The sequence below is a fragment of the Ananas comosus genome, linkage group 22 (genome assembly GCF_001540865.1).
Source record: "Ananas comosus cultivar F153 linkage group 22, ASM154086v1, whole genome shotgun sequence".
Taxonomy (NCBI): Eukaryota; Viridiplantae; Streptophyta; class Magnoliopsida; order Poales; family Bromeliaceae; genus Ananas; species Ananas comosus.
In genome coordinates this window covers 7130807-7153482 of record NC_033642.1, presented here as the reverse complement: position 1 = coordinate 7153482, position 22676 = coordinate 7130807, and the positions used below count along the sequence as shown (strand labels likewise).

Below are 22676 nucleotides of genomic sequence, written 5' to 3'. Positions count from 1 at the left end.
GTTTACTATTCAGCAAATTGGTATGTGTCTATTTGTAACGGATATGTAGGGATAATAATTTGAGGGCTCATAGATTAATGGAAACAATTGAGCCCTAGTCTACATAGTGTATAGTAGTCATCATGAGTAAAAAAATTTATGGTTTCTGTGACAAAAACATTTTGTGGCTTTTAATGACAGATCTTTTTGTTGTTCCACTCACTAATAAGTGAATTTCTGTGGATTGTTTGAAACTGATTTTTTGTTCAATAATCAGTATGCGAAAAAATGATATCCGAAGTTAACTATATGCGAAGTCAATTAAACTTGCTACAACTATATATGTTTGGAAAGTTCATCTTGTATTAATCTTGTATATATTACTGTCCATTATAAGTTCAATTTTTGGTTAGTGCTTGCAAATGGAGGAGGGTTCCATGTCTGTCATGTAAGTTTCTGACTAACACAACTTTGTGCTGTACATTACTTGCACAAGAGAAAAACAATAAAACAAAATTTCAACATTGTTGTAATTTGCGAGAATAGCTAGAGCCCTTGCATTTAGTTTTCTACTTCTCCTCTTTACCAATAATGAGATTTCTTTTAGAGCTAATGTTCTTTTCATTTTTCGCCGAAATGATTTTGAAAACTTTCAATTTTCCATTTCATATAGCACAAGTCTCGGTAGCGATTATTAAAATTATCATGCCAGATAGTTTTTTCCTTCAGAAGTCATGAAGTACGGAGGAGATGGATGTATTCAAAGTCATTAATTTCGGGTGGCTCAGTGTGTGTATGTGGTACCCTAGTATGTGTCTGTTTGATTAATTAAAGTTTTTGATCGGTCCCTTGTTTTTATATGACATTTCACCATTAAAGTTTTTGATTGGTCCCTTGTTATTATATGACATTTCACCATACAAATTATGAATGTCGTCTTACTGCTGCGAGTTGTTTGTACGTCCCAAGCTGTTTAACACAGTAAAAGCACAGGATTGAAATTAGCATGCGCCACGATTTGTTTGCTATTTGTAATCATATAGTACATAGATTGCACTAAGTTCTATTATTAGGCACTGTAAACATATTATCATTGTGTAACGTCAATACCTTTGTGATCAGTAAATTTCCGAATGGATATCATGTCAAACTTTCTACATATGCTAGAATATAAAGGGCAAAGGGCTATGTCCAACTGCTGAGAAAGTCCTCAATATGTATTATAGGTGGAACATTGCATCTATGAGTTTTCAAGTTGTTGGTTTGGGTTCAACGTGTAGTACTACCTTATTATTTCATGATGCATAAAAACAGTTCCGACTCAAACAATTAATATTCTCTCTATAATACATTCAATGATGTGTCCTTTAAGGCAACGAAAGCCTTCGTACTTTGATCGTTATTCTTGTCGTTCTCTTGTATATATGTTTATCAAGATATAGGTCTTCGTAGAAGGTAATATGCAAATAGCTCTGCAATTGTTTTTGGCGTGTTTTATTACAAGCCACCTTTGGTGAAAACTCATGCCCAACAAGTTAAAACTTCGAGTGTAGTATTCTCCTCTAATTTCCTTTTGTGATTACTAACATTGCAATGGATATATGCATTGTCTCTTTGTTATCAAAATAACAATGTTAATCGAATGTTTAGCGTCGATCATTTATGTTTCACAATTATTGAAATTGAAAATTACTATATGCTAGCAGCACAATGGAAAGGTATATCTGTATGTTTTTTCCCTGGAAGCTTGATAATGTGTATGTGGACTGCTATTAATCCTGGTTGTTTTAGTATTATAAAATCATCAGTTCTAGCTTTACTTAACGGGAAACTGATGATTTGATCTGTGATTATGTGAAATGATTTTATTTGTTATATATACTATTGGTAACTGCACATTTTACAAAAACTATCAGAAAAGAGAAGTTGATGCATAGTTTTTACTGATCAAAATTGATACATTTGTATGGTAAGATGTTGAGATGATTTTGTTTTGTTTAATGGTTTGGTTACTTGTTTGTCACTTTAAATTTTCTTAGATTAAGTTAAATAAATAGATTGATGAAGTACAATATTGGCAGAATTGAGATGGATCACTACAACAAAAACGGTATGTAGCAACATTTTAAATGTCGATACAGATAAAAAAAAATGCTGCTAGCTAAATTACCGACACTTTTAGAAAGTATTGCTATATATGGGGTCGCTAGGCATATAGTAACAGTTTAAGAGTGTCGGTATAATTGAAAAAGAATGATACTAATTTACCAACACTTATTTAAGCATTTAGCATTTAGTATCGACTGCAGCGCGGAGGAGGAGAGCAAGGGGCTTTTCATCTAGAGTTTTAGTGGATTGAGTGAGGGGGAAAGAGGAGATGGTGATCGATATATTTTTTTTTTTTCTTTTTTGCTTGTAATCGGGACAAATGGGCTGGGCTGGGTGGGGTGGGTTGGGTGGGGTGGGTTGAGTAGAGTAATTTTTTATTTTTGGTTGGATTGGGCTTTCTATTTAGGCCTTAGTAGAATTTTTTTAAAGTTTTAGCATAAATGGGTAATTTATATAAAAAATGTTTCAAAAATATGTTTTTATAACCTAATTCTGTTGTAGTGGATACATTTAAGTAAAATGTCATTTAGATAAAAAAAAATGCTGTTTTTTAAAGTTTTCCCAGTATCGTATTTGTGCACAAACAATCTCCTATAGTGTCTTTCTTTCATTACCATTAGTGCAACAGCATTTGCATTGTATGCATTGGGTTTTACTTGTAGATATATTTTGTATGCAGTACATGCAAAAAATATATATATTTATATTATACATGTATATAAATTTTGTATACATAGTGTTTTATGTGATCATATAAATTAATTTTGTGTTACTTTACATTCCATGGCTAAATCTTAACTGAGATTGATATGTTTTAAATAAATGAATATAAATGTTTAATTTTATTGTCTGTTGATTATGGAAGAAGATCAAGTGCTCTTTGGACGCTATAGAACAATAGTTAGAACATTATTTGTTAGAAGAAAATGAGAATGCATGTATCATTTATGACATCAAAATGCTGTGTTTCTTTCGTGTTCAAATTCTTTTTTTTTTTTATTTTTTCAAAATTGGCAAATTATTTTGTTCGTGATATGTCCAAGTCCCGTGTAGTCTCATATCGTCTCGGAATCGCTTATAGTATAAAAAATGACTACCTGAGTTATGCTTTTTGCTGTTTTGTGTGCAATTGGTGATTGTTAATAATAGAGCTCAGGACCATGGGGAAAGGATTCTAAAATATATAATGTATATATGTGGGAACTTTAGATTTTGTGGACCACTTAAGATCACACTGTTGCAAACCATATGCAGCTATTTACACTCCCTAAGGTGGAAAAGATGATATTAAGAAATAAAAAAAATAAAAAAAAATGCAATCCTAACAAACCTACATCATACTTTATGCTAATGCTAATAGACACGTAGGGTCTCTAGGGTTCCATCTCTTTGTTCTTTCTTTGTCCTCGTCCATCCATGATAGAGGGAAAATTTATAAAGGAATGGAAGAGCCTAAGGAACGTAGGCTTTCTTTGGGAATAATTTTAGGCCATTAGAGTGGGGGTTGTGATAATGGGGTTGTGGTACTTGAGAGGTGTCACATGCTCATCACCCACTTATGCTGTGAATTATTGCATGGACCGGGTCCATCATGGATTCCTCATCTAAAATTCGAGAATGTAGACCTTGAAAAATCTAGAAACCACTGTTTTCATATGTGTGGATATGCATGTGGTGGCTAGTTACAACTTTTCTGTGTATCTTACATGAAATAGAAAATCGAATTTTGAGAGAATTAATATAGTAATTAAATTATCTGTTGGATCATTGGCGCTAATCATTAGTCCTAAAAGCTTGAGCTGTTAAAAAAATGCAATCAATTCACTTAAGGATATAGATACAGTTTTTACGGATCTCGATTGTAATTCGGCCGAATCAGTCTTACGCCCTTGCGAACGTAACTCGTTCCAGTCTGACTGCCACAGAGCAGAATGCTGGCCCCTTGGTTCCCTTTTAACTAAATCACATGTTAAGTGGCCGTTAATGTAGTGGGGCTCTTTTTGATTATATACTTCTCTTTATAAGGTCAACTTTTCCATAGTTCTTGCACTTCTTTTGTGTTCTCTGGCATATGATAGTCTTTGTCTCAGCAGATGAGAGTATAAACCATATGTATATGTACTCCTTGCGTACAAGTGCTTAGAGATGCCAACGGATCAGATTCGGAAGAGATTTTTAAAACTTTGAATGCAAACCGGACTATTGAAATCCGAATTAGTTGAATCCTTGGCATTTTTGTTTAGGTTCGAGTCGGATACAGATAAAATCATATTTGATCCCATATCTGTCAACTTTTTTATACCTATTATTAAAAATATATCCATTTAGCATCAGTTAAACACAATCATATTCGCGTTGAAGTTCAAGTAATTAAGATCGCAGATATTTGTACTCATTGACATACTACAAGTGATCACATATTTCAGGTTCATTCCCATAAAAGATACAGAGTTGTTCGCCTAACGAACTACTTTTTTTTTTGAAGATTATCATAAGTTAAAATTTTAATGATAATAATTTGATGTGACCTGCACATTCTAGGCACTATATATCAAAATTCATAAATTTTCCATACTTCTTTTTAATGTTACAGATAGGGGTTTTTTCCTACACCTTCAACTTTATTAGGATTACTAGTTATAGAATTCGTATGATGGACATCACATTTATAAATTAAATTAATTTAATTTAAATATGAATTTTAATTGAAAATAAATTTTGACCTGAATTTTGAATTTAAATGGTTATAGGTGGCACAGTATATTTTTCAATTGATTTATTTTGTAAATCTGATTTTTTTTTTTTAAGTATGTTTTTAATTTAGTTACACTGTAAATATTATTTATATGTACTCCATAACATACAATTTTATTATATATACTCAAAAATTAAAATTTCGAATTTAATTTTAAAATATAAATTAAAGTTATTTATCAAACTCAAAATTTGAATTTAATTTTAAATGCATTATTTGAATTTAAAAAATTCTTGATTTGATAGGTCTATTTTAAATCCTTCTATTTTTCAAACCTATTTATTTTTAATTAGCTAGTTAATTACTTAAAATTTTCTTTCCTTTTGTATATGGAACATTGTATTATTATATCTAGAAATTCGATTGTCAATTGAAAATTTTCTATCTGTTTTTATATATAGTATAGATATAGATTTATGAAGGGAACGTCCGTTGGGTTACCAAGCACAACTCAAATCCATACAACACATGAGCGTAGCAGAAACAGAATCTTTCATAAACGTAAGAGACAATAATGATGGTAGAAAAATAAGCAGGAAGATAGCAAAGCAATAAAGAAAGTAAAAGATCACAAGAACACAAAATCTATGTGGTTCAGCCAACGATGAGTCAACCTACGTCCATGGTATACCATCCTCAATGCTTTCTTCAATTAATCTACGACACAAAAGTACAAAGAAGTAAATTGGATTACAAGAAACTCTCTCTCAGAAGCTCTCCAAGTTTTCCTCTCAATTGAGGTGTCTTTAATGAAGTCCATAACCTAAAAGATTAATTACAAGAGTTAATATAACCCTAAAATTCTAATTTTAGTAGGAAACGATCTCCGCCTTCCATCCGAGTCTCTGATTCACATCTAATCGTCGATATCCTCTAAGAAACCACTTTTACCATTCCGAATCTTTTGGAACAAGATTATATCTAATTAGAGTCAAACTCTACATATCCGACCCATCGCGGAATTGTGTACCGTACTCAAAGTTGCGTATCGGTATTCAATACAAAAAATAGTTTTTCAGCTTTCAAATTTTGAGTAACTGCTGAGGTACTCAATAGTACCGGTACTAAAACTTCAAGTACCAGTACCCAACATCCAGAAACCTCAAATCTTCGACGTTTCCACCGTGATATCGACTCGGAACATGACTTTATATAATCCAACAATTTAATATCTAAATGATTAAAGCTTATTTTAGTGTCTAAATAATAAGTTTCTACAATTTTTCTTTTTATAAATTATAGATATATTTTAGATGTTGCTGATCAAATCTATTATTTTATGTTCTCAAAAGAGTCGTTTGGAAACTACATATAAAACAACTTCTGTATTCTCAAAAAAAAAAGGCCATTTTGTTCAACTTTAGCACTTCCCCTATTTAAAATTTGTATGTGAGACTAATAATTGAAGGATTATTACATAATTGGTATATGTTGATAACTTACAAGCTAGAGGCTTAGATCTTTTTTGGTTGGAACGCTTCCAGTGAGATATGTCACGTTAAGGGGCTCAGTATATATAAAGCCATCAAAATTTTGATCAGAAGCTCTCCACTGGGGGCATCAACCAGCGAGCGAGCTTGGACCGGCTCGTATTTAGGGATGCAAACGGATCCGGGTTGGTGGAGCTCCCGCCCCGATCTGCCCTGACGGAGTAGTAAATGGGAGAAAATAAACGGATTCGGGATGGAAAACGGGGTAAATTTTACGATTCGAGACGGATTTGGGACACGAAACGGGAGAAATTTTGACCCGGCCCGAATCCGCCCCGAAAATCATTTATATTTTAAAAAAATATTCCTAAAAAATAATTTATTTACAAAAAAGTTCAAAATACAAATAACTTAGTACTCTCATTTCTAATGTATTTGAAACTTTTGAATTTTGTTTTGAATTGTGATTGATAATTTTTATTTTTATAATTAATATTGTTAAATTATATATATAATAGTATTAAAAATTATTAATTTATATTTTACAAAATATTAATAATATTATAATTTTATAAAAAATATTAGTTGGCGAGGCGGATTCGGAGCGCCGGCGGGAGGCAGGTTACGAGGCGGGGCGGATCATGGGATGTATTTTTTAANAGATAAGATGTTTATACATCCATGTGTGACAAAAAACGATTAATTTTGAAACCACTCGATTATTAAGCAAATATTGTGGAGAAAACTAGCTGTCTCATTAAAATATCGAGCCGAAAAATTCAACTCGTGCTTGGCTCGTTTATTAAAGAGCCAAACACAATTAAGCTCGTATTCAGTTTGTTTACTAAACGATCAATTCGATTTCAAACTCATTTCGAGTTGAATATGAGCTGACTCGCAAACTGCAAACTAGATTACAAACTGCGAGTTGGATTGCCACCCTACTCTCACTCATGCATGTAAATTTCTGAAATAAATGAAGAAAATTAGTTGAGACAATTCCAAAATGAAACGAACCAACGATTTGTTACTCTAACAATATATAAAGTAAAATTTTTGTCTCAAAAACCTAAAACTATTAGCAAGTAACATTTGAACACATTCATCAATTGGTAGTTGGTATAGGATTTTTTCAATTTCCAAATATAATTGCTTTACATTGAGTTTATTTTTCTAAAAAAAAAAGAACGGAACAGATAGTATACTATATTTCTCTCATTTAAATGCATTTGTACTCAACACTTAGTAACTCGGCCAAACTTGTCAATTACTAGAACAGAATTAGATTATAGGGATACATTTTTTGGACACTTTTATGTAAATGTTTCATTTATGCCAAATTTTTTAAACAAAAACTACTAAACTCTAATTAAATATAAACTCCAATCCAACAAAAAATAAAAAGTTTCTCTATTCAACCAACTCCACCGAGCTCGCTAGGTGCCAGACATCAAGGTGACCCCATATATAGCAACTGCATATGTAGCAACACTTTTAAAAAGTGTCGGTAATTTAGCCAACAGTGTTTTTTTTGACATATACCGATATTTAAAAGTATCGCTGTATACTGTTTTTGTTATAGTGAAAAACTTATACTCACCGTGTGTTTGAACATAGTAGGATAAAATATTTTAGTGAATACCCGTTGAAGTTCAACTAGAAGGGAACTAATAGATCTGGCAAACGGGCAGGTTGGATAACCCGCGGGCGGGTTATTGTACTCGCGGTTTACTTGGGCATGGATAAAATTTATCCATAAATTTTTTGGTAGTCAACATCTTTACCCATACCCGCCCGCGGGTGGGCGGGTAGGTATGGGGGTTACCCGCAAATTTTTTTTTTGGCTCTTATATTTTTTAAATGCAAAACACATATATATAAGTTTTAAAAGCGTAATATAACTCATTGTTTAAAATATTATAACATACAGTAAAAATATTTAAAATTTTAAAACAAAAATATTTCATAATATAAAAGACACGTAATAAGAAACTAGGATTAAAATTTTTAGGATGGATAAATAAAAAATATATATTAATTAAGAAAATATATTTTGTAATTAAAAAATATATGTGCGGGTACCCGTAGGTACCCACGGGTTACCCAAAATGCCCACTGCTTAATGGGTACCCACCCGTTTTATCCATAATTTTTTGGGTTGGAAAAATTGATACTCATACCCGCAAATTTGTGGGTAACCCGTGGGTATCTGCGAGTTTGGGTCAAGATTGCCAGGTCTAGGAACTAAGCTGGAATACTATTAATAGCACCAAGCTATTGGTGCTATTAGTTTTTTAGCTCTTGGATTAAGAAATGTGCGATTAGGATGATATGGAGCCACTAGGGTTGAGTGGATGGTTGGTTGAATAGTATAATCTAACTGGTAAAAATAATTAAAGAGTTAAATCTAACGGTTGAAAACTCGCTAATATCAAACCATTGGTGTTATCGATAGTATCCCAGCCGGACTCACCAGAAGGTAAGGAATTAAGAAGTCTTTTTGGGCCGGATTACCTAGGCTCGACGACTGATTGGGTGAAGCCTGAGGACATCAAAACAAACAACAGTTTTGTTAGAGAGTTATAGGTCCAAAGCAGGCCCATATAAGTTCCAGAATATGATATATCACGTATCTGCGAATGGAATCAACGTGGGAGGTATGAGGTATCACTTGGTTTGGGGATTTTTTTTTTTTTTTTTAAGTCCATGCATAATGCGCGCATATCCCTGAATTAACCTTTCATTGAAATATATGAATATATAGTTGTTAAAGATCAATTTAATTTATATTTGGCTCAAAAGTGGTTATTTTCGAGAATAAGAAAAATTGTGTTTGAATAGTTAGATAGAAATAATAGAAATAAGAGTAATTATAATAGTTAAATAATAATATTGTATATAATTAATCGGCAACAAAATATTAAGTAAATGATATTTAATAAATTAATTAATTAATTAATTTATCATGAATATTATTAGATAGTCATAAATGTTAATTAATAAATTAATTAGGACATTAATTAATCATTAATTAATTAATCACGAGTAATATTAATTAATAAATTAACTAACTATAAATAATTTGATAAGTTAACAAACTAAGCTAATAAATTAATATATCAATAAAGTAAGAAATTAATTAAGCACTTTTATTTAATTAGTTATATTGGTTAAAATATTAATTGACTAATCAATATAGATATTAGTTATTGTATAAGCACACTAAATCTATAAAATACTATTAATCTCCATAATCTTAATCCACGTGGCTTGCCTTTCTTAAGTTTTGCCCATAGGACTCACCTCCAGAGTCTCTCCCTTTCTCGATTTCTACTCTTCAGTCGCTTTGCTCTTTGTCCGCTCCACCACAGTGTATCTGCTCGCCTTCTCCGTAGCATCGTTGCCTCTTCGGCTTCCCCCTTATTAAATTGTTATGCTCCAATCACTTTGCTCTTTGTTCGCTTCTCCACAGTGTGCCCGTTCGTCTCCTCCGTAAAATCGTTACCTCTTCGGCTTACTGGCTCATTAATTTCTATTTTTTACGAAACGTTGCCTCATATCTATAAAACACTATTAATCTCCATAATCTTAATCCACGTGGCTTGCTTTCCTTAAGTTTTGCCCATGGGACTCACATCCAGAGTCTCTCCCTTTCTCGATTTCTACTCTTCAATCGCTTTACTCTTCGTTCGCTCCACGACAGTGTGTCCGCTCATCTTCCCCGTAGCATCGTTGCCTTTTCGACTTCCCCCTTATTAAATGTTATGCTCTAATCACTTTGCTCTTTGTTCGCTTCTCCACAGTGTGCCCGTTCGTCTCCTCCGTAAAATCATTACCTCTTCGGCTTACTGGCTCATTAATTTTTATTTTTTACGAAGCGTTGCCTCATAATAAGTGATAATTAAAGAAAGAAGAATTTATTCCTTAAGTTTTTTTTTATTGTACACTACCATTCATAAATAAGTTATTTGAGTTATATAAAAATTGACAAAGTAAAATTAATAAGAGCATTGATTAAATTGTCCTATTGTATCGACAGACTAAAATAATATATAGGTTATTTGGTTCATGGATGTATAAAAATGGATCTTTACAATTTAGATAGTTAAAACTAACTATTATTATTTTTAAAATTTATTTACATGGCTGTCATATATTTCTTACTACTTTTTCTTCGATTCCCTTGCATTCTGTACTAATTCTATAGTGGCATTGAAATTTTGATGTTCACAAATAAACGCAATAATAGTTGGTGTTTAAAAGAAATCTGATTTTAGGTAAGAAAGAGAATAGGATAGATAAATCTTTTTATATGAGTAGTTAAATATAAATTTGAGCCTCTTCAGTTTATCTTTTATTATTTGTTATATTTTTTTACAATATTCTAAATATCTCTTCAGGCTATTTATATAATTATTTTTTTACTCCTATACTTTTTACTTTTTTTTTTGTTTCTTACATTATTTTTCGTGAGATTGTAATTTCGTTCTGAAAGTTTTTCTGTGTTTTTCATATTATTAAATTTTTTTCACATTTTAATATGTTTATTAAATCTATAAATTTTTACTAAAATATTTTTATCCGCCACATCGCGCGGGTCTCTACACTAGTAATTATTAATTTGCCTGATATTTTATTATTAAATTAGTTAATTATTAATTTAGATAATTAATAATTAATAAAATAATATATAATCTATTAACAAATAGTATTTTATTATTTAATTAGTAGAGGTATAAAAAAAAGAAATCGTTATTCCCCAAAATGGTGGAACAATAATTTCTCCCTCTTATCAGATTATTTCGTTAAGAGGGGATTAAATAAACCTATTCCCCCCTCTAGTATTTAGATGAATTAGAGGGATAAAATGGTCTATTCCCACTTTATCCTTCAACCGAACACTGAAAACTTAAACTAGTAAAAAATGATATCTTTTTATTTTTATATTTAATAGTGCTAGAGCACGCACATTATAGATATTATAGAAATATAACTCTCTCTTTCTCTCTCTATATATAGAGTTGAGCCGAAATGCTTGTAGCCAATAAGTTTCGTTGTCATCTATTTATTTTCAATGATGGAGCCTCCAAATCGATGATCGGCATTATTAGATATTATCTATATCACTTGAAACATCTATAAACTAAATGTCGTATTTTTTCGATATTGTTGTCTACTCTATCAAATGGATACCAAAATGAACGATTGAAAATAAATATTTCTCAAAAAGTGATGATATGAATTTTGTAATCAAAATTTAGAATATAGATTTTATTTTAAATAGTTTAAAAAATTTTGTAATTAAACTTCAAATGTTTTGTATATCTTTATGCGCCACGTTAACAAGAAAACGCCTCATATAATTATTAAAATTATAAAGTTAGAAACTCTTTGATCATAACATCAATGATGTCAACAAGATTTGTAATTTAATTTTTACATATTTTAAATAGTATATATTATGTTCGGATACTCAATCATAAAAATATAAATAGATTATGAGGAAATTCGTCAGCTGATGATAACTTTTCATCTCACCTCTCTCTCTCTCTCTCTCTCTATTTATACAAAATCTAAACTCATTTTGTTTCTCGAGCTTCCCCATCTCGTAAGTTGGAAACAATCGAGTGAGATCACACAAAAAAGGAGACCGAGAGTGACACGCAAGAGAGCTCTTTGTTTCCTTGCGCATGCACGTACTCGTTTGGATCTCTCTACCTATATATCTCATGGACAAGTCGTTTCACTTGTACGCGGGAGTAAAAATGGCTATGTAATAAATGTATTAGATAATATTAATTAACAGTCCCTTTTACGAGAATTTCGAATCATCAATTTTGAGCAGTAATAATTGGTTGCATAGGCTGAATGAGAATAGTTTATTTGGTATAAAATTTTTTAATATTATAAAAAAATATTTTTATTTTTAAATATTTTTATTAATCAATTATTAAATAAATTATTTAAAAAATATAAAAGTATTTAATACTAAAACAACAAACTTTATTAAATATATCTAAATTTTAATACACAAAAATTTATTAATATAACTTAATCTACATAACTCCAACAATTAACGTACTCATTATTTATAGAGTACGAAATAACACAACTCTTCAATAAAACAAGAATTTTTCTACTAAAGGACGACTCTAAGCTAAGAGACGCAATCTTAAACTAAGAAATATAACCTTACGAAAGGACAAATTCTTTCATATAGTACACAACCTTTCATAAAAAAAAAAACCTTATAATCTAACAATTTTAATATTTATTATTTGGTAAAATAATATATTTTACTTATAAGATAATAAATATTTCAATCGAAAAATGACTTAAAAGACCCAATATATTATTCTATTTAAAATATTTGATCATATTTTTATCAATTAAGAATAAGATATTAATGCATTCAGGAATAATTTATTCCTTATAAGAAATTTTTAGTATAATTGTAAAAAATAAGTTTGATTTATATTCTTTTAAAGATTTTAATAAATATAATTTAATAGGATAATTAAATATTTTGAAAGCTAAATATATATTCAATTCTAGATACTTCTCATCTACTAAATCTATTTCTTAATTAAATTAATAAGATATACTGAATAAAATATTTATACATTCAAATTGGGCCTAAATTTTTAATTTTCAATATCTCATTTTTTAAAATTCTTTATGGACCCCCCAAAAAAATAGTATAATCATCAAAAATAAAAAAAAAATCAAAATACAAATTATTCTTAGCCTCATCCAGATTTATAATTTTTTTTTTTTTTTTTTGCTTTTCCAGATAAATGAAAGAATAATGTAAGAAACTAAATTTTACCTTATATGAGCAGATTTCTTTTGTTTTATTTTTCTCTCTTAATTATTATTTAAAAAGTTTGATAAATCTACATTATCAAAAAAGTTTGATAAATCTACATTATCAAAAAGAAGAAATGAATTGTACAAAAGAGAAAATCAAACTTACTTATTTATTTAGTATATCATATCAATATAAACTTCATGATGTTATTTATATTTATTTCTTCTTTTGATCTTTTTTTTTAATTCTTTTCTGTTTTTTAATCTTAATTTCATAAAGAGCTTCGTAGTCGCAATTCCTATTTTTAGCAATTCAATTATTGAGTCCTAAGAAATTGGAATTTTCATTAATGTTACATGATTGGAAAATACAAAAAAAGTAACAGCAACATTAACAATATCCCCTTATTTTCGCTGGTCCACCTTCAATGGACTCAACTGCTTTTAAAGAAAAGCACTTGAAGAGGCAGCAGCAAATCAGAATCAGAGGAGATCGCAAACACCCCTTCACCACCCAATCCCTTCTAACCGAGTTCTCTTTTTATTGCAAGAGTTGTGAAACAAAGCACGACGCCAAAAAAAAAAAAAAAAAAAAAAAAAAAAAAAAAAAAGGTTCTCCTTTAAAGAAAAAAAAAATAGGCTCCAAAAAACATGCCAAAAATAAAGAAAAAAAATATATATATATATATAGAGTCCGGCTACTATGCTATCGGTAGCACGGAGCGCTCCGTGCTACCAAGTTGTTTTCGATGATGCAGCTTCCAAATCGACGATCGGCTCCGTTAGTCTTGATCTACACTATTGAAAGTATTTGGAAACTAAATTTCAGATTTTTTCGACATCATTTGACTAGTGATCAAAAGATCTCAAAATTGACAATTTTAATGGCCGATGTGGTGTGTTTGTGAGTTTAACGGTGTAAAACAATCCAAATGCGATGAAAATTGTATAGAAAATTCTTTTCACTATTTAGAGTAAGATCAGTATATCTGATCTTGAATTTAAATCTTTTATCATCATTTTTCATGAGATTTTTATTTTCAGCCGTTCAATTTTAGACTACTTGTTTGATAGGTAAATGATATCGAAAAATTATGAAATTTAGTTTCTAAATACTTTCAATAGTGTAGATCAAGTCTAACGAAGCCGATCGTCGATTTGGAAACCGCATCATCGAAAACAACTTGGTAGCACGAAGCGCTCCGTGCTACCGATAGTATAGTAGCCTAGTTCTATATATATATTTCTTTGAGAGAGATAAGTAGCATGCTACTCGTTTTATTTATTCATTTAGAAATAAACTTAGCTGGAAATATAAATCAATTAGAATTCAAACTTGGGATCTCGGGTATCAATCAACAAGTTCATTTTTACTTACACTAAGGACGGTCGGTAAATATTGCAACGGTGGTCTTTCGACAATCTATATACCTATTGCAAATTGGAACACGTTCTTGTCACCGCATCATTTTAATTTCTAAATTTTGTCATATATAATAATTTTTTACCTATTCAAAAGATAATCTACTCTTTTTTAGAAGAATATATTTCCAAAATATCAAGATTACAAAAAAAATTAATAATATAGAATTTTCTTTAAGAGCCATTATTCAATCCACATGATCACGATATAAGAAATTAAAAAATACTCTCCATAAATGTAAATATAGATATACATTTTACATTCTTTATATTCTAGAATTCACAATAATTTATATAAATTTTAGTAAAAAAATAGTTGATAAAAATAAAAAAAAGTCTTTTGGAGGAGTGGGGTGTATAATTTATACCCTGTCAAGAAATGTAAATAAAGACAACATTACTATAAAACATTTATATAAACCTTTTAGATAGTTTAATAGTTATATTTAATACTTATATTATCATATAAGAGTTAAATATTTTTTCAAAAAAAAAAAAGAGTAAAAAGAGATTGAAAAGATAAATAAATAAATAAATATGAATTTTTAAGAGACAAAATTATAAAATTTATATTTATATATTATAAAAATGTACAAATAGTATTACTTTTAAAATAATATAAGTAAAAATGTACATAATTTATCTGAACTAGTGACCATTTTGAATCTGCTATTAAATCTTTTAAAATTGTGCTTTTATTTTTAACTTTTAAATTTATTTGATTTGAGTTAGCCAATGTGATTTTCACTTCAAAATTTAAGTAAAATACCTACTATAAAGAATTTATAGTTGAAAAAATTATACAATGTATATATACTAGCTAATCTGTTATGATATACAACGTATTTAAAATTTGAAATTAGAGTATTATTATAATATTATTAACCGGGTTAAATCAAGCATATTGAAAAACTAAATAATAAAATTAAATTTTTTTTTAAAAAAATAGATAATTAATTAAAAATAATTTATAATTAAAACAAATTTTATTTATTTTTACCAATAATTGTATGAGATTATAGGACAGGTACTACTACTATATTAAACTACACCCAAAAATTTTAAAAAAAAGTTAAAGAAAAAAGAAAAAAAAAAGAAAAAAAAATTTTCCCTTAGGAGAGCTAGGCTAACATGCGCATGATCTCCGAGCCCGAATCCATGCATTAAAACATGCTAATGAGACTTGCGCCCCCTTTCCAATCCCTCCCCCACCCCACCCCCCTTTCCAACCATCCCCCACCCCCCCTCCCCCCCTCCAATCGCTCTCCCACCCCCCCCCTCTCTCTCTCATAATCCTTCTCCTTCTGTATATTAAACCCTTCTTTATAAATATCCCTCTTCAGTTGTTCCCTTTTTCTCGTTGTGTTGTTTCCTTTTTCTCGTTGTCTGTTCTCCTCTCCCTCTCGCTCTGTCTCTCTCTCTTTCTCTACACAACCATGGCTACTGCATCACTAAACCCTAACGCCCCAGTTTACTACCCCTCGCCGCTTCTCTACCATCCTACTACGCTAGAGCTCTACAACCCACCTTCCTCTTTGTACTCTTCCCAACCCCTTCTCCTCCTCCCAAACCCTTCTTTCCATGAACAACAACAACAACAACAACAACAACAACAGCAACAACAACCCTTCTACTTCGAGTACCACCAAACCCCCTCCCACACCTCCCTCCTCTACGCCTCCTCTCCGCCCCCTCAACCCTTCTACTACTACCACCCGCTCCCCCAAACCCTCTACTCCTGCTACTACCACCACCACTTCACCTCACCCCCCCTATCGTTCCCTGGCCAGAGAGCCATTATCGAAGAGTTCAAGGAAAGGGATCATCAAACCACAGCAGGCGACAACGCCACCGCCACCGCCAACGCAGCGGAGGAGGATGTGAGAGTGAGGAGCTACGGGTGCTTCGGGCGCAAGAAGATCTTCGCGCCGAAGCCGAAGCCGAAGAGCCGGCGGAAGCCTTCTTCGGCTTCTCCGCCGCAGCTGCTGCATTCATCCGTGCCACTGTTGCAGAAGAGGAGGGCGTGCGCAGAATTCGAGTTCGGTTGTAATGAAGAGAACAAGACCACGGTCATGATCAAGAACCTGCCCAACAAATTCACGTAAGAGTATTTATTTTTGATGTTTATATTAATCTCTCTACATAGTTTCATTTGTAATAAACCGTGGGTTCTTAAAAAAAAAAAAAAAAATTGAAGGAAGGAGAAGTTGATTTGCATACTGGACCAGCACTGTGTGGAGGAAAACCAGAAGTCGCGATATTTAAAGCGCGGGGAAGACGGCGAAGGGTCGCTGGAAAACGACTCCAGCGAGTTCGACTTTTTCTACCTCCCAATCGACTTCAGGTGTAGCAATTAATGACAAAAAAAACCCAATAATTCCTTCCGCGCGTTACGTTGCTTGCGTTGAAATTCGTGCTCGATATTTGTTGAAATAGGAGTGGGAGCAACTTGGGGTACGCGTTTGTGAACTTCACCACCCCCGCCGCGGCGTGGAGGTTGCATAGGTTCCTTCACAACTACGAGTGGAAGCTCCACGGATCCCGCAAGGTGTGCGAGGTGACCTACGCTCGGATTCAGGTACGTGCACTGTTCAAAAGGAATCCTAATTCCGTGCTTGTTTTTAGGGGGTCTATTTAGTTCGTAGTTTTGGGTGTTCAACGTACGCGTGTTCTCGGCGTGTAATAGATTCAAAGTGATCTCTCATTTGTTACAAGTTATTGATAATCGAGGTGTTGAGTACACTATAAGCGGACGTAAATGATTAAAATGCTGTGTTTTGACACGCGGTTCATTCAGTGGTTGGGAATTCGTTTTTTTTATTTTGTTTTTTTCTCGCGTTTGTGTTTTCACGAGTAGTGCTCGAACTGAAGTTAGGTTTTATGTAATTGTGTAGCTTAATTTGACCTTTTGAGTTTAACAGTTCTTTTCAAGTTCAAATGACCTTTTGAGGTTAACAGTTCTTTTCTAGTTCAAAAACAGTGAGTGCGAGTGTTGAATTTGAATGATCAGTTCATGCTAGATCGCAAATTTTAGGCTTTGAGAGTGAATATTTGTTTCAGCGGAGTAATGGTATTGAGAGTGCTTCTAAGGTATTGTTTCGATTCAAACGGTTCAAAATTGTTCGTACTAGTTTGCATTTCTCTATAAGTGCATCAAATTTGTAGTGGTTAATTTTTCATGTTTGCCAGGGCCTGGAGGCTCTTCTGAGGCACTTCAAGAACTCGGTTTTCATCTGCGGCTACGATGAGTTCCTTCCTGTCTCCTTCGACCCTCCTCGCGACGGCGTCCGTCGGCCGGAGCAGCAGTTCATTGGCAAGCGGCTTTCGCCCACGTCGCTGCCTCCTGCAGGCCTTAAAGGGAGGAAAAAGGGTGAAGAATAGTTAGGATATGCATACTTGGTCTTTGTTAGCGACGCCATCTCCTCCTATCTACCTTTCTATCCAACTATAGAGAGAGAGAGATGGATGGATAGAAGGGGAGAAAGGTTGGATATATTTAATAGAGAGTTTAACCCTATGTTGTAATATTAGATATATAAGTTATGAACTAAACTAACGCTTCCTATGAGAGTGTGTAATATTATGATAGTATAAGTTACGAACTTCACCAACGCTTCCTAGCTTGCTATATAACCAGTGTTATACATACTAGAATGTACTATGCATATGTAGTGTTATTGTAGTGACTTGTTGTATCTTCTCTATGATATTTGCTCGCACTTTATGCACACTGTTGTTTTGTATGCGGTGGTTTCGATTTGATGGGAGTGGAAGGAATGATCGGGCTTGGAAAAGGTGCTGTTCCAGTGTAGCACCGTGATCCGGCGCTTTATTTTGTTGGGACATTACTATTACCATTACCATTACCATTAATGGGGATGTGAAGGAATGAACATGGCCTCTTTTGCTTTTATGGCTTATTAATACAGGAGAGAGAGAGAGAGAGAGAGAGAGGGAGGGAGTGGTGATTTGACCTTGCTTGGGCCGTACACCATGCTAGGGTTTTGAGTTGTACGTGTATGAATTAGAACAGTTGAGAGTGAGCATGGCATGGGCAACGTTTTGTATTATCCATCACTGAGATAGTTTTGAAGGAATGTTGCGTCATACGTTAGACGTTAGCCTTGTGCAAGAGGCTGCTGTACTGCTGCTGGTGCGTTTACAATTTTAGGAAGGGATGGGCTCTTTATGCACCTCAAATTAATGTTCCCGTGGTTTTTAAAAAAAATCTTTTTTAAAAAAGTAGTAAGTTATTTGTTGGCCAATTTGTATAAAAATTTAGCTTTTGGGGCCTTTTTNTTTTTTTTTTTTTTTTTTTTTTTTTTTTTTTTTTAGATTTGGATTGAATTTTTAGCCAACTGATTCACAGTATTTTTATTTTTTCATCTTTTCTTATATTTTTTTTTATCTCTGACACTCATTACCTTCTTCACCGTCTTTGCGGCCTCACCGACGTAATGAGGGCGGCGTCATCTCTTTTTCCATCTTCTATCTCTGACACTCATTCTATCTCTGACACTCATTACATAACTCTTACGCTTTTTCTTTCTTCGCCTCCACCGACGCCGGAGAAGAACTTAAAACGGGCTTGGGTGAGTGCCGAGCGGACGGAGACAATGAGGTCGTTATTAAAAACGTGCTCGTCGCTTGTGAGGGTGAGGCAAAAAAAACGTGTCCATCTCTAAGAGACGAACAAAAATGTAGAGGGTAGAAAAAAATAAAAATATAAAGTAAAATAAATAAATTTTTTTAAAAAAATTATTATATATTGTTACTACTATCGAAAAGTGCAAGAATCAAAGAAAAGAAAAGAAGATGAAGATTGTACTGTTAAATTGCATATGTTTTACAAAAAAATCAACTGTTTAATATGAACGTTGCACTCTTTAAGAAAAAAATTACGCTCTTTGAAATAAAAAGTTATATTCTTTCGACGAAAATTATACTATTTCAGAAAAAAAAAAATTGCACTATTTTTCAACCCTCATCGCCTCATTATTTTCTTCTTCTTCCTCTTCCCTTGCCCTCCTTTTTGATCCGACTTCCATCCTCACAAACGCAAGCCTCTCTACTCCGCGCGTCGCATCGGAGTCTCAAAACATAAAAACGATTTCATCGCCTCTGTTCGCTCCGCCTCACTTGGGCCCGCTCTGAGGTTTCCTTCTCCTTCTCCTTCTCCGACGTCGGCAAAGGTGGAGATGGAGGAAGAGGAGGCGGCGCTGCCTCATTACTGTCGCCGAGGGCCGCCAACGCCGGCAAAGGAGGAGATGGAGGAAGAAAAGGTTGCGCCGCTCTTGTTATCGTCGTTGAGGGCTGCGAAGGTGGTGGAGGTGATAAAGGTCGGAGAGAAAAGAAAGAACGAAGAAAAAGAAAAAGAAAAAGAAGTGTTTAGAAATCAAATTTCATACATTTTCGATATTCTTCTCTTATTTCATCGAGTGGACGCAAAAATGAACGGCTGAAAATAAATATTCTTTAAAAAATAATGATATAAGTCTTGTATTCAAGATCAATTGTATAGATCTTGTTTTAAATAGTTTAAAGAATTTTCTAACAAAAATTCAATTGATTTGGATATCTTTACACGGTTAAACAAGAAAATGCCTCATATCGACCTTTAAAATTACAAATTTTAAAACCCTTTGATCATTACGCAAATGATATTGAAAAGATTTGAAATTTGATTTCTAAACATCTCAAGTGGTATAGATCATGTTCAACGGTACCGATCGTCGATTTGGAGGCTCGATCATCGAAAATAAATGGGTGGCAACGGAGCCCGTTTGCTATCGATAGTATTCTAGCTCAACTATATATATATATATATATATATATATATATATATATAGTGGAGCTAGAATACTTTTACAAGTATCACCCCCATGGTGCTTTAGTATTTTTAGCCCTTGGATGAAGAGATGTGAGGTTGAGATGATGGTGGTAGATGGTGGTAGGTAGAATAGTATTTGATCCAAGAACTATTAGTAATCAAGAAGTAGATCCAATAGTTAAAAACCTAATAGCACCAGTGGGGTGATACTTGTAAAAGTATCCTAACTCAACTCATATATATATATATATATATATATATATATATATATATATATATATATATATATATATATATATATATATATATATATATATATATATATATATATATATATATATATATATATATATTGTGTGTGCCAGTGTGTGTGTGAAATGCTAAATATTATTTCTTTCTATTTTTTTATGCAAGAAATGCTAAAATTTTTTATTCTTTTTCGGTTGCATTAGTAAGACAATAACACTCGCAAGTACTATTTTGTTTTTTGTTTTGATTTTTTTTTTCTTTACGGGTGCAGTGAATCAGTGATCCAGTGTCGATGGGTTTATGCACTTTTGGGCACAATTTTGGGCATGATGTGATGGAAACAACGGAATGATGATGATGATGAGGTGGGGTAGGAGGAGCTCGGAAAAGACGCCGGTCAGTGTAGCTGCGAGATCCGGCGGAGGCGTTATGATGCTCCATTAATGGAGATGTGAAGGTATAGAGAGAGAGAGAGAGAGAGAGAGAGAGAGAGAGAGAGAGAGGGAGGGAGATGGGATTAACAGCCACGCAGTGATGTGACCGTGCGTGTGCCGTACACTATGCCAGGTTTTGGACACAGTTGTACTACGCGAGAAAAAACTTGAGAGTTACGGTACATACAACCCATTTTTGGCTAAATTATAAAATTCCTACTTTAAGCCACCGTTTGATTGGTGTTAAAGGGTTATTCCTTAACCCCCAATTTATACCCAAATACTAGATAGCGTTTGGTTCAAGAACAAAAAGAAGAATAAGCCTTTGGTCTTCTATTTTTTTCCAAACGATATATTTGGTTTCCGGAAATAGTAGTTCCCGAATTTCTGAAACAAGCTAGTATAAGGTTGGAACTGTTGTTCCACCCGCTTTCTGGAACTAGCTTGTTCCTTGATGAGAATAATATTAATTAAAATCTAAATTTAATTTTAATGGCAGTAAATTATTAATTAATCTAATTAATATATTTAAATTATTATTTATTACTTTAATAATTAAATAATTAATTATTTATTTATTAATAATTAGATAATTATTATTAATTTATTATTTATAATTAATTGTTAATAATTAGAAATTATTATTATGAATTTATTATTTATAATTAATTATTAATAATTAATAATATTTATTATTATTTATTAATAATTATTATTCTTAATGATAATCAATATTATTATTAATTTATTATTTATAATTAATTATTAATAATTAATAATAATAATTATTATTTATTAATAATTATTAATAATTATTATTCTTAATAATTAGATAATCGATATTATTATTAATTTATTATTTATAATTAATTATTAATAATTATTATTATTTATTAATAAATATTAATATTAATTATTATTAATAATTAGATAATCAATATTATTATTAATTTATTATTTATAATTAATTAATAAGAATAATTAATAATTATTATTATTTATTAATAATTAATAATAATAATAATTATTAAATAGATAATCGATATTATTAATTTATTATTTATAATTAATTACTAATAATTATTATTATTTAGAATTAATTATTAATAATAAATTTATTATTTATTTTTAAATAATATTTTGATGTTAATTAATTACATAATATAATTTTAATTTCAAATTATAACTCTTATTCCTCTTGTTCCAATCTAACCATCCAAACACTATTTACCTTATTCCTAGGAACAACCCAATTTTCATCCAAACGCAAAATTGGTCTAATTCCTGCTTATACCTGAACTTGTACCTATCCCTAGAACTAACAGTTCTTACTTATACCCAAACCAAACGCAGCCTTAGGGTGCGTTTGGTTCGCATTATGAAAGATTATTAGGAATAAAAGATATTCGAGAATCTTATTCATATTCATCCTATTACTAAGAATGTGGAATTCCTGTATTTGGTTTGCACGGTAATATTAATTAGCCATGTTATTTAATATTACAAAAAATATACAATTTATTTATTTATTTATTTATTTAATTTTAGATAATGTTAACAAAAGTTTCAACATCTTTTTAGAAAAAAAGGAGAGAGAGTATAAGTTAGAGAGAGAGCATAATTAAAAAAATAGAAAGAAAAATATAGTCGAAACAAGA

General features: G+C 31.7%; 1 protein-coding gene across 1 annotated transcript; it reads left to right on the top strand.

The window, feature by feature from the left end:
* Positions 15942–18062, top strand: LOC109727104 (protein MEI2-like 2). The gene is made up of 4 exons (XM_020257003.1): positions 15942–16606; positions 16703–16849; positions 16942–17083; positions 17695–18062. The coding sequence occupies exons 1-4, from the start codon at positions 15942–15944 to the stop codon at positions 17884–17886; spliced, it is 1146 nt and encodes a 381-aa protein (XP_020112592.1). The 3' UTR covers positions 17887–18062.

What these genes read in the sequence shown, in the direction of transcription:
- LOC109727104 (XM_020257003.1), top strand. Translation starts at nt 15,942, where the DNA reads ATGGCTACTGCATCACTAAACCCTAACGCCCCAGTTTACTACCCCTCG. An exon ending in AACCTGCCCAACAAATTCAC is followed by an intron (nt 16,607 to 16,702) that starts GTAAGAGTATTT and finishes AAAAAATTGAAG; the next exon opens with GAAGGAGAAGTTGATTTGCA. An exon ending in TGACCTACGCTCGGATTCAG is followed by an intron (nt 17,084 to 17,694) that starts GTACGTGCACTG and finishes CATGTTTGCCAG; the next exon opens with GGCCTGGAGGCTCTTCTGAG.